This window comes from Adiantum capillus-veneris, chromosome 12, assembly GCF_014529385.1.
Source record: "Adiantum capillus-veneris isolate H3 chromosome 12, ASM1452938v2, whole genome shotgun sequence".
NCBI classification, from domain to species: domain Eukaryota; kingdom Viridiplantae; phylum Streptophyta; class Polypodiopsida; order Polypodiales; family Pteridaceae; genus Adiantum; species Adiantum capillus-veneris.
The window spans coordinates 34,106,353-34,118,877 of NC_140942.1; the positions used below are offsets into that span (position 1 = coordinate 34,106,353).

General features: G+C 44.8%; 1 protein-coding gene across 1 annotated transcript; it reads right to left on the reverse strand.

Moving 5' to 3' along the window:
- Positions 1-10,816: 10,816 nt before the first annotated feature.
- Positions 10,817-12,219, reverse strand: LOC147445554 (uncharacterized). Its single transcript, XM_086525034.1, has 2 exons — positions 11,642-12,219; positions 10,817-11,108 (listed from the first exon to the last, which is right to left on the reverse strand). Exons 1-2 carry the CDS (start codon positions 12,173-12,175, stop codon positions 10,923-10,925), a joined length of 720 nt encoding a protein of 239 aa, XP_086381160.1. The 5' UTR covers positions 12,176-12,219; the 3' UTR covers positions 10,817-10,922.
- Between the last annotated feature and the right edge of the window lie 306 nt (positions 12,220-12,525).

The following is a 12,525-nucleotide window of genomic DNA, read 5'->3' on the forward strand; positions in this document are numbered from 1 at the left end:
TCGGTTCGATGGGGGCACATTTGCCTACACACACACCCGACACCGCAGACACAAGCATAAGAGCAGTAGAACAAAGAGGGGAAGGGAAAATGACACCAAAGATGCAAGAAATCCTTGCTTTCCTTTGCTGAGAACAACTTAGGATAAACAGCCTCGACGGGCATAAAAAGCTAATCACGACAATCTTTGTTGGTGCAATCATCGAGAATTGGATTTTTCTCCTCTTGCTTTCATTGTCAAGGCAGGCACGCATGCAATTGAGCTCCTTTCCTTCCAAGCTCTCATCACCCGAAAGTCCTTTCTTCAAGAGTCGCTCCTTGGCCTTGCCTCGCCCTCCACCAAGCCTGTGAAGAAGAAGACCATCCTTCGAAGCTTGCCTTGTTGCTTAGCCCGAAAAAAAAACCCTCTTCCTTTTTCTCTTTTCTTCCCTCCAAGCAAAAGAAAAACCCCTTTCTTTAACTTCCCAAGGGGGCAACGATGGCGCCGTCGTTGCCCTCCTTCCTTTTTCAACCCAAGCCAAAGGAAAAAAAATATCCCCTTTTTTTAGTAGATGTTGTTGGGCCCTTTCTTTACTTTACCTCCCTCCTTTTTCAAAGGGGAAAAGCTTCTTCTTTTTTTTGCAACTGGAGCGGGCGTCACTGGCGTCACTGCCCTTGAGTCTCACTTAGACCTCTTCTTTTCCCCAACTTAACACTTAAGTTCATAATTGGTTTTCTTTTTTTTCCCCTTGAGTCCAACCACCCTTTTGCCTTTCCATTTATGCCCAAGAGGACTTAGAGTACTTGGTTCGCACATCGTCGATGCTCCACGTGCCCGAGTTCGCCGAACACCTCTCTCGCCAAGCTACCCCTCGTCAGCTTCAAACCCAGAGAGCTTTGCCACATTCACACCCTTCAATGGCAAATCACAAAAGTGAAAAAAAAATCGAGTTTGCTCCCCTACCGTGATTGTCTGCCGACTTGAATTGGGCGCATCTCGATTTCCCCGACTCCTACTGGCGAGCCACAAATTTTGGATGATTCCCCATATTGCATGAAACTTTTCAGAACCTTGGTGAGCTCAAAAATATCCTTTTCAGCACGCCTACCAATGTGGCACGATGAGCACATACCCGACCCCTGATAAATATTCCACAAGCCATAACTTGCCCGTTTGAGCTCTAAAGGGCAATCCGAAAAGACCGGCATGCCCCACAATTCGAGCTTCACATGCCTATATACTGACATCAACTCTGACCATCTGTCCCCATCTGCCCTGCTCGTCGGGGATCTGCAAAGGCTTCTAAATTGGAACTTTGATATCTTTCACATCGGGGCTCCGTTTCACAAGTCGTCTGGATGGGCTTCAAGAGCATCTTGAACCCTACATTCCAAGGCACATTCTCTACATTTTGGAAACTTTGGTCTGCCATCCCAATAATCCCAATATTTGAAGGCCCCTTAGCCTAAAAAACAACTTTGAGCATACGTTTTCATTGTCACCTGCCTTCAGAGGGCCTTCATATTTGCTCTAGCATCCCAACTTGCACCTACCCACAACTTTAGCACTGTATAGCACACTTCCCAGCACATACCAACTTTGGTTGCACCATCATTGCCCACTCCCCTATTGAACATTCATGTTCAACCAAAAGCATATTTACAGAACTTGAAACTTGCAATACTCCATTGGTGATCAAGCACATTGAAAAAAGCACAACCATATGTACAATATGTGCAATATGTACAACACTGCGTATCCGTCATTTCCAAGTCCTTCTAGGGGGATTGCCCACAATATGTACAACACTGCATATCCGTCATTTCCAAGTCCTTCTAGGGGGATTTCCCAACCTCCCTAGCTACAATCTGGTTCACATCAGGCACCAGACCTCTATCAAAGTACAGCTTGAGCCGTACACCATTCACCCTGTTTTTGAGCAGCTTTCCATTTGCCCTTATTAATTTATAGGTCCCGTTTGGAAAACCTTTCTGTACTTTGTATGGACACGTCCACTTCTTCTTGAACTTCTTTTGGAAAGTAGAATCCAAATAGCTTTCATACTTCATCACCAGATCACCTTCTTCTATACTTTTATCAGGCAAACTCTGACTAAACTTAGCAATTCGCTTCTCTCACTGCTTTACATAATAATCTGCGGCTGCCTCCCTATTCGTCTGCAAAGTTTGGAGCCTAACAATTTGATCCTGTAGCATCCCTTTTTGCGTGGCATTGACTCGCCACATCCCCTTCAAAGCACCTAATTGCATATGCACTGGCAACACTGCCTCTTTACCATAGACCAATTCAAACAGGGTAAAGTTGATCGCCACTTTGTAGGACGTCCTGTACGCCCACAAACACTTTTCAAGATTCATTTCCCACTCCACCTCCTGTTGTAAACATACTTTGTCAACATCTTAATGATTTGGCCATTTGCACTTTCTACCAAACCATTGCATTGAGGATGATAAGGTGAAGAAAATTGGTGTTGAATAGCCAACTTCTCTACCAAAGCTTTCATAAGTTTACTCCTAAATCTCTGTCCTCTATCTGACAAGAGCACCCATGGCACTCCAAAACGACAACAGATACTATCAAAAACAAACTGAGCTACCACATGAGTATTTACCTCATTCACAGCTTTGGCTTTGACCCACTTGGTAAGGTAGTCAATCGCCACTACAATGTATTTTTTCCCACTTGCCGATTTCGGGAGTGGGCCAATGGCATCCAAGCCCCACTTTTCAAAAGTATCTTGGGCAATGATAGCTCCTTGAGATTCGGCTATCAGCCTCCTCTCACCCATAGTCTGACATTCATGGAAGGTTTTGCACCAATAGTGCACATCACGTACTATCGACGGCCACCAAAAACTTGCTCTCAAGATTCGAAACAAAACCTGGTATTTACCCTGATGCCCACTTTCCTCATGACATTGCTGCAACACCATACCAATTTCTTCCTTATAAAGTACCCTTCGCAGCACTTCATCACGTCCATAGGTCATAAGATCCTCCCCTATCAGTGTAAACTTGCGAGATTTCTGTACTATCCTCCGCTCTTGGAGCTTCGACAATCTTTCAGAGCACTGACCGGTATTCAAAAAGTCTTCAATGTCTTTCAAGGTCTCACGACCAGCATAGGTGGCTGGGGCCACATATATACCTGCAACCTGCACTTGTACTTTGCTACTTGCAAGCTGATCTGCTTCTTGGTTCTGCTCTCTTCTAGCATGCTTGAATTGAACCTCCTCAAAAAACTTCAGCAACTTCTTGATGGCATAGAACCAATGCTTTAATGAATCCTGTTTCACCTGCCATTGGCCCAACAACTGCTTGATGACTAACAGTGCATCACCTTTCACCACTACCTCGATATACCAAACTCGACACACTGTTTCAAACCTAAATGGAGGGTAAGATACTCCACCTCATTATTGGTATGAACATCCTCCAAGTCGTAGGCTTTTGAAAAGATCACCCTGTTGCGTGGATCTCGTATCACCACACCTCCACCTGCTTTTTGTATTACCCTCCTATATGCTCCATCAAATCACATGGTAAAAGCTTCCGCTAAGTCAGACTCCTCCTTGGTTTCATCACGCACCACCGTGGGATAGATTGGCAAATCAATCGCCTTGCTGACTAGAATATCTGCCAGGTGAGATCGACTTGTATGGTCAACTTTGAATTCAAACTCAAATTCTTGTAGCTCTATCACCCACTTCATGATCCATTTCCCTGGCTTCAAGTGCAACACTACCTCCGGCAATAAATTATTGGCCGTTAGCACAAAAAACTTTCGCACGATGAGATACACCTTGAACTTTCTGCAGGCAAAAACTAAGGCCATCACCCATTGTTTGGCTTCAGTGTAGGTTGCCTCCCCAGGACTTATCACCCTGCTTTCAAAATAAATAGGTTTATAGCTCCTTCTCACCTTTTGCAATAGTACTATCCCAATGGCTACAGTGCCTACCGTCATGGCAACATAAAAATCATCTTCATGATCGGGAGGACACACCGTAGGCAGTTGACACAAGATTTATTTCACCCTGTCAAAAGCTACTTGAGCCTCTTCATCCCATTTAAAACCGTGCACCAGCTGCGCCCTCTTTTGAAGGGGGTATACATACTCCGACAACATCCAAAAAACATTGACAAATACTTCAACCTATGCACGAACGACGCCAAAGCCTGTGCACTGGGAGGAGGCTCCATCAAGACTAGAGCCTTGACCTTTTCTGAATCCGCTTCAATCCCATTTTGTGATAGCACATGACCCAACAATGATGCTCGGGGTTGTGCTAATTTGCACTTCTTGGGGGTCAACTGACCTCCCTCTTCATCCAGCCTCTGAAAACACAGTCGTAGCTTTGACAAATGATCTGCCCTTGAGCTATAACATCCAATGTCATCCATGAAAACTCTAATGAACCTGCTCAAATAGGGACCAAACACCCTATTCATCTAGTCTTGGAAGGTGGCATAGGCATTCATGAAACCAAACGGCATCCTGCAAATAGGCAAAGCAACCCCATGGAGATATGAATGTCTTCTTCAGTTGGTCTTTAAGAGCGATCCCTATTTGAAAGTAACCTAAAAACCCATCCATAATGGAATACCTCTCATGGCCAGCCACCTGATTCAAAATCTCATCCTGAAATGGCAATGGGTAGTGATTCCTCTTGGTCGTAGCATTCAATGGTTTATAATCGACACACACCCGCCCATCTCCCATTCTTTTTAGGAGTGATAACCACCGAGGAAACCCACTATCATTCCTTTACGAGGTATATAATAGCTGCATCCAGTAATTGATTGATCTCCTGCCAAAGGGATTCCTTTTGAATTTCACCCAATCTCCTTAGCTTCTACGCCTTAGGTTTGTATCCTTCCTTGAGGGCTATTTTGTGCTCAACACCCTTGGACCCTCTCAAATCTTTATACTCCTTTGCAAATAAATTTGGAAAAGATGCACACAACTGGACATAACTTTATTTCTCCTTCTTGGTCAAGTCTCCACTTAGCATATTGACCACCTCTTCAGTACCCATGGCATGCACCTTTGCTTGCACCCCCTCTTTCGCACAAGATTCTTCCACAGTGACCCCAAACAAGTCAGCATCAATCTTGAGCATATCATCCTTGCTTTCTTCTTCCTCTGTATCTTTATAGCCCTCATCATAGGCCGTTTCAGTCTCGTACTCATAGCTGGTGGTGTCCCCTTCGTCTCTTGCCGTCATAGGATGAAAATGGCTTTCTTTGGTCTTTATATCCAGCACCACTTGTCTTCCTTTCTCTTTATCAGGTAAGGTAAACACTTTGTTTTCCCAATCTTGTTTGGCACCTATTGCCAACAGCCACAGCCTACCCAAGATGATAGGATACGCGTTATCCCCAACATTCATCACAAAGAAGTCGATCAAGCACTCTATGCCCATCACTTTCACTCTTACATCTTGGGCGATGCCCAAACACCTAGCTTTAGCATGGTTAGCCATCCTCATGCACACATTCGACTTGGCTACCGCCTTGAACCCTGTTTCCTTCATCGCAGCTTCCGTCATGACGCAAACCTGTGCTCCCCCATCTATATAGGCTTGAACTTGCATCCTTTTCTCGATGACAGCATCCACCAAAGGAAGAACATCCGTCGGGCTACCTACCCTGAGTGCCATATTTCGCACCGCCTGCACATTGCCCTTACCCCTTGGTAGCCTAGTGCTAACACTAGTCAACCACTGCCGCCTCAATGTTGGGTTCAATGCCAACAACTGTCCAAAAGTAATATTAGCTCTTTGACTTTGGACATCACTCACGAAATCGTACTCTGGATGGCCGCGCCCAAGCTGGAAATCTATTTGTTTAATCCTGCGACGCCTTCTTTTCTTGCTAGTTTCAGGCTTCTCTTTCCCCTCGTATACTTTCTCTTTACCTTTACGAGCTCTAGTCTCCCGCTCAGTTTTTGTCTCCCTTTCAGCTCTAGCTCTTTTGTTGGCCAACACTTTGACATTCTGTTTATCCACCCCAATGATGTTCACCCTCAGGACATCACCGCCATCCGTTTGGGCTTGCTACACTGGATTCTCAACAGTCTGCTCCCTCGGGCCATTAAAATGTGCTTGGCCTCTCCCTCTGCCAAACCGTGGGTAGATACCACCTCTTTCCCTCACCGGATGGGGACAGTCGGGTGCATAATGCACTCCTTCACCGCAATCATAGCACCTTCCAGGTAGAGGCCTTGCCCTGCCCCTTGCTCCTCTTGGCTGTCCCCTGTCCATTACGCTCAATCGCAGCTCTTGCATCTGCTCCGATAGATCTTGAACCGTACGTATCCACTGCTGTGGAATAGTAGTCGTAGCCCTATTCCCTTGATTGTCCTCCTGAGTTGACTCTCGAGGGCTTTGTGGTTAAACAGGTGTCATTGCTTCATAGCCTGCTACGCCCTGCTCTTATCTTTTTTAAATTTTTTCTACTTTTCGACCTTGCAATCGCCACTGCCCCATTGTAGTTCTCTGGGCTTTCAAAGTCCACTTTCTCTCTCACCTTCAGATGTAAGCATGCCATAAACTTATCCAATATGAAGTACTCACCATTGGCTAGCTGCATAGCTGCTGCTAACTCTGCCCAACATGCTTCAAAACGATCCAGAAACAAGTTAAATTCCTCACCTAAATCCTGCTTTAAAGGCTTTAGCTTCGCATTCATCTCAACTGAAGAAGCTTCTTTATGAAAATCATGCAAAAATCTTGCCCGTAGAGCCGGCCATGCCTGTCTCAGCTCAATCTCCAAAGCTTCAAACCACAGTTTGTCCTTTCCGCACATCATCAAAAGGAAGGTTTGCATCTTGCTGTCCTCATTAGGCATTCGCAAAGACAACATGTACAATTCAAAATCTGCAAGCCATTCGTCTGAATTCTCTTCACCTGTAAAAATCGGACCATAGCTTCGGGACGCCATCCTTACCTATACGGAAACCTGTAGTTTCCTTCACCGACAGGAGCAATCAACGTACTCCTCCGTGGGGGCACCAGAAAATGGATAGGGGGAAAGGGGAACACACCCGAAACACAAGTAGTCTGTCTCTCTATGGCTCAATGTAAACACGACACCCCAATCCACTGGGATTCACCTTCAAAATCCTCTTTCCTACTAGCATACCACCGCTTGCACACCTCTCGAGTCAATCACACTATATTAGATCACGATCGAACACATACACATCGCATGATACATTTTACAGCTTCCCACGCACACCCAGAGACTCTTTCTCTCTCTTTGCCACAAGACACCGTCGGTTGGATGGGGACACATTTGCCTACACACACCGCGGACACAAGCATAAGAGCAGTAGAACAAAGGGGGGAAGGAAAAATGACACCAAAGATGCGGACAATCCTTGCTTTCCTTTGCTGAGAACAACTTATTATAAACAACCTCTCGACACAACCTCGACGGCCATAAAAGCTGATCACGGCAACCCTTGTTGGTGCAGTCATCGAGAATCAGACTTTTCTCCTCTTGCTTTCGTTGTCAAGGAAGGCACGCATGCAAGTGAGCTTCTTTCCTTCCGAGCTCTCATCACCCGAAAGCCCTTTCTTCAAGAGCCGCTCCTTGGCCTTGCCTCGCCCTGCACCAAGCTTGGGAAGAAGAAGACCATCCTTCGAAGCTTGCCTCCTTTCCTCCAAGCAAAAGAAAAATCCCTTTCTTTAACTTCCCAAGGGGGCAACGACGGGGACAATGACAACGCCGTCGTTGCCCTCCTTCCTTTTTCAACCCAAGTCAAAGTAAAAAAAATATCCCCTTTTTTCAAAGATGCTGCTGGGCCCTTTCTTTACTTTACCTCCTCCTTTTTCAAAGGGAACAAGCTTCTTCTTTTTTTTGGCAATAGGACAGGGGGTCATTGCCCTTGAGTCTCACTTAGACCTCTTCTTTTCCCAAACTTAATCCTTAAGTTCATAATTGGTTTTCTTTTTTTCCCCCTTCAGTCCAACCACCCTTTTGCCTTTCCATTTATGCCCAAGAGGACTTGAGAGTACTTGGTTCGCACATTGTCGGTGCTCCACGTGCCCGAGTTCGTCGAACCTCTCTCACCAAGCTACCCCTTGTCAGCTTCAAACTCGGAGAGCCTTGCTGCATTCCGACCACATCACACCCTTCAACGGCAAATCACAAAAGTGGAAAAAAAAAATTGAGTTCGCTCCCCTGCCGCGATTGTCTGCCGACTTGAAGTGGGCGCATCTCGATGCCCCTGACTCCTACTTGCGATCCGCAAATTTTGGACGAGTCCCCATATTGCATGAAACTTTCCAGAACCTTGGCGAGATCAAAAATATCCTTTTCAGCATGCCTACCAACGCGGCACAATGAGCACATATCCGACCCCCGATAAATATTCCACAAGCCATAACTTGTCCGTCTGAGCTCCAAAGGGCAATCCGAAAAGACCGGCATGCCCCACAGTTCAAGCTTCACATGCTTATATACTGACATCAACTCTGACCATCTGTCCCCATCTGCACTGCTCGTCAGGGATCTACAAAGGCTTCTAAATTGGAACTTTGATATGTTTCACATCGGGGCTCCGTTTGACGAGCCATCTGGACGGGCTTCAAGAGCATCTTAAATCCTACATTCCAAGGCACATTCTCTACATTTTGGGCTTCCATCCCCATTATCCCAATATTTGAAGGCCCCTTGGCCTGAAAAGCAACTTTGAGCATACGTTTTCGTAGTCGCCTATCTTCACAGGGTCTTCATATTTGCTCTAGCATCCCAACTTGCACCTGCCCACAACTTTAGCACTGTATAGCACACTTCCCAGCATATACCAACTTTGGTTGAACCATTGTTGCAATGTTTTATGAAAAGAAGTTAACTTTACTTGCTTTCTGCAAGACCTTGAATTATATCGCATCTACATGAACTTGAATTATATAACTACAACCCCTATGATATGCGCAAATTTTCGGTAATAGCCATGCATTATATTTTATTGTCGATCAAGAGAGAAAATCTCAAGATGATCTAGTTCAAGCTACAATAATCTATATATTTGTGCGTTCTTTTTTTAAAACCAATAGAAGATGAGAAGCCCATGATGACAAACTTGGTTAATTGAAACTCCAACTAAAATAGTCTAAAAGCTATCGTACCACCTCAACTACTTCGTTATGGGCCAAGCCAATCTACATTTATGACACAAAGGGTGTTTAGAACCATAGTTTGGCAAGTATATTATCATTCGTCTTTATGAAAGCCTTGAGGAGCATTTAAAACATCTTTGACAACGAGGGTTTTGACTTTGTTTGTGCTACTCCAATGTATGGTGTATCAATGTATACTTTCAAAGTAGATGCTATCCTGCAATGGCCTCACACTTCTAATTTGGAAGACTCTAAATTTATAAGATTGATAGGTTTCTAACATAGGTTGGTTAAGGGTTATCCAAAACTTCTTGTTACTTTGATGGACCGATTGAAGTGCGAAGGCAAGAATTTCCTTCGAGGAAAAACTCACAACGAAGTTTTAAGGCAACTTTAGCATCAATGCTTATGCTTGCTATAATTGATCCACTCACACCATTTATTCTAAAAATAGATGTTAATTCTAGAGACATTGGTGCTATCTAGCTCCGAGGAGAGACCATTGGCTTTAGAGAGTAAGGCGCTCAATAGTGTACAACAAAATTAAGTGCAAAGGCAAGAAATTCCTTTGAGGAAAAACTCACCACAAAGTTTTTCCGAAAAACTCTAGCATCAGTGCTTATGCTTGCTATAATTGATCCACTCACACCAATATAAGTTAATTCTAGAGACATTGGTGCTATCTAGCTCTGAGGAGAGACCATTGGCTTAAGAGAGTAAAGACGCTCAATAGTGCACAACAAAATTACTTTGCCTACAAAAGAGAGCTCTACTTTGAAATGTTTAGTTAATGTATACATTACCTACCTCTAATGTATACTTGGTATGTATATTAGGAAAGGGCCATGGTCTTTAATCTGCACTCCCAATGTGATATACATTACCTACCTCTAATGTATTACTTGGTATGTATACTAGGAAAGGGCCATGGTCTTTAATCTGCACTCCCAATTTGAACACAGCATGTATATAAGTGTAGTATTATTGATATGTTGAACACACAGATCTTCGCAGAACTCAAGGAATGTTGGTAGTCAAAACCATTTCAATTGTTATTGCCCACAAAGAAGACAATAAAACATATCTCTCTCTCTCTCTCTCAAAACTTATATGGGTTACACCCATTGATGTTGTTCTCCCTCACCTAAATGTGCCCTTGCCAAGTTAGCTCAAAAGTTGCAATCGATTTTATTTCCACATCATCTCAACTTCTGTGTGGAACTGTCTTTCACAATTGGACCACAATGAATGTGTATCAGATGGGTTGAACCCTTCTCCTCATGATAAGCGGACTTACATTGTACTATCTGTCCTTCACCTCTCAGTTTTTCCAACATTTGTGGCTCTCAAACACTGAACTCGTTGAAGGGCAGCCACCATGTTTCGAATCTACCATGACAGAACTCCACCGAATGATTGTGCAGTACAGGAGCACACTAACTTGACACTGAAAAAACACGGCCCTATCACCAAGCATTGTATTCAGACAAATAAGCATTCACCAGTTCCTTGAAAGGACCTGGTTTTACAGAACAGGCTCTATGGCATCTACTACACCAACTCTGTCAAAAAACAACTATAGTTCGAGCCATACAAGCTCACAGTGAAGATTATGCATCTGCACATCATCTAGCCACTTGCAGCTTCAAATATGTTTTGCTTTACATGTTGCGGTACGCCACACCCTTATCCGCAAAATCCTTATTTTTGGAAATATATTACAAAATCCCAATCTAGCCAAGTCATACAAAAGCATATATGCAGAATGGAAAAGAACACACAACCGCTTCCTTCAAAAGAAGTGATGATGCTTCTTCTCACCACCCGCCTCTTCATACACATGCTCAGTCTTCTTCTTCTCAAAGTGCTCATAGACCGCAAAACCAGCGGATCCGACCGCAGCAGCCCCTGCTACTTCAGCTTCAACTTTGTGGCGTCCAGCATGTTCAATGTCGGTCTTTGACTTGTGAGCTTCGTACTGCACAAAGCCGATTAGTCAAACTCAAGGTCTTGGAAATGGACCCGACCCTTTTCTCAACCAGTTGGCCCGATGGCAACAAACCGCACAGCCATGTTGCATGTGATGTGCACACACACACATGTATGTATTTGAGAATGTGTGCACATCACATGTGCAAGTCATGTGATGTGATGTGTATATGTATGTAAACAAATGTATGTGTATACATCACAAAGACATATAAATGTATGTATGTGTCATGTTTTGTGCACATATCCACATACTACATGGATATGGGCACATGTGATGTGCACATATACACAAATGTAAATGGTATCTGTATGTAAAAGGAGTTATTGCACATACAGATCTATACACAATCGGGCTTAAGTACATTGATGCATGCGTGCCAAGGCGAATGTGCACGTATGATCAGGCATGTCATGAGCACATACACAGGGTTATCCAACTACATTAACTCCCAAACTCCAAAACCCCCCTCTTTACAATTTATCAAAGAAAGTAAGCTCAAAAATCTCCTGAAATTGTACCATGGCAAAGGCCCCAGTAGCGAGAGCCCCAAGCTGTCCCATATGCTCCTCTTTCTTGTGCTTCTGCATCTCCATGTGAGCGGCTTCCATCTTCTTCAAGCGTTCTTCTTCTGAATGATCAGCATAAGAAGAGATCCCACCATATTGGGCATACCCACCTGCAGCAGCATCATATTGGGCAGGGGGGCCCTGCCCACCGTAGCCATAGCCAGCTTCCTGCCCGTAGCAGCCATACCCTGGTTGCGGGCCTCCATGGCCGTGGCCGTGGTGATGAGGACCACCACTATGGCCCCGATCGTAGTCCCCACCAAAGGGTGGAGGGGGAGGGGGTTGGCTATTATAGTCGTAGCCAGAAGGAGGGCCCTGCCCATAGCCATAGCCAGAGTCAGGAGGAGGTTGGCCATAGCCATAGCCATAGCCAGACTCAGGAGGAGGGGGAGGGGGACCTCCTCCTCCATAGCCACCGTACTGTCGAGGGGGAGATCCGTCGTACTCATGGTGCTTATGGTGGTAATGGTGGTCGCGGTCCGACATGTCTGCGATTGTGCAGCGGTGTGCTCAGGAATTCTGATGCCAAGCAACACTAATAAATATACGCCACTTGGAAGATATTAATAAGGTCGAGACTAGAGATCTGAAATCTGCGCAGTGAGTGCGTTATCTAATCACCGACATATTCAACTTCGGGGCTCCACGCGACACTAGTGTTAGAGCCGTTTCACACCAGCCTTGGCCTCTGAAAGACGAAAGTAGGTGGCAGGTGTTCTTGCGGACGAAGACTGATTTCAATTGGTATGTTATTGGAACACCAATTTGAGTGAATTCCTCGACACATTTAAGGCAATAGAGTGCCTTGCTCGATTGGCAATGGCGTGACCTGCTCA

Coding starts and splice junctions, on each gene's coding strand:
- LOC147445554 (XM_086525034.1), bottom strand. CDS start 12,175: ATGTCGGACCGCGACCACCATTACCACCATAAGCACCATGAGTACGAC. Junction 11,109..11,641: donor CTACTGGGGCCTTTGCCATG/GTACAATTTCAG, acceptor GGCTTTGTGCAG/TACGAAGCTCACAAGTCAAA.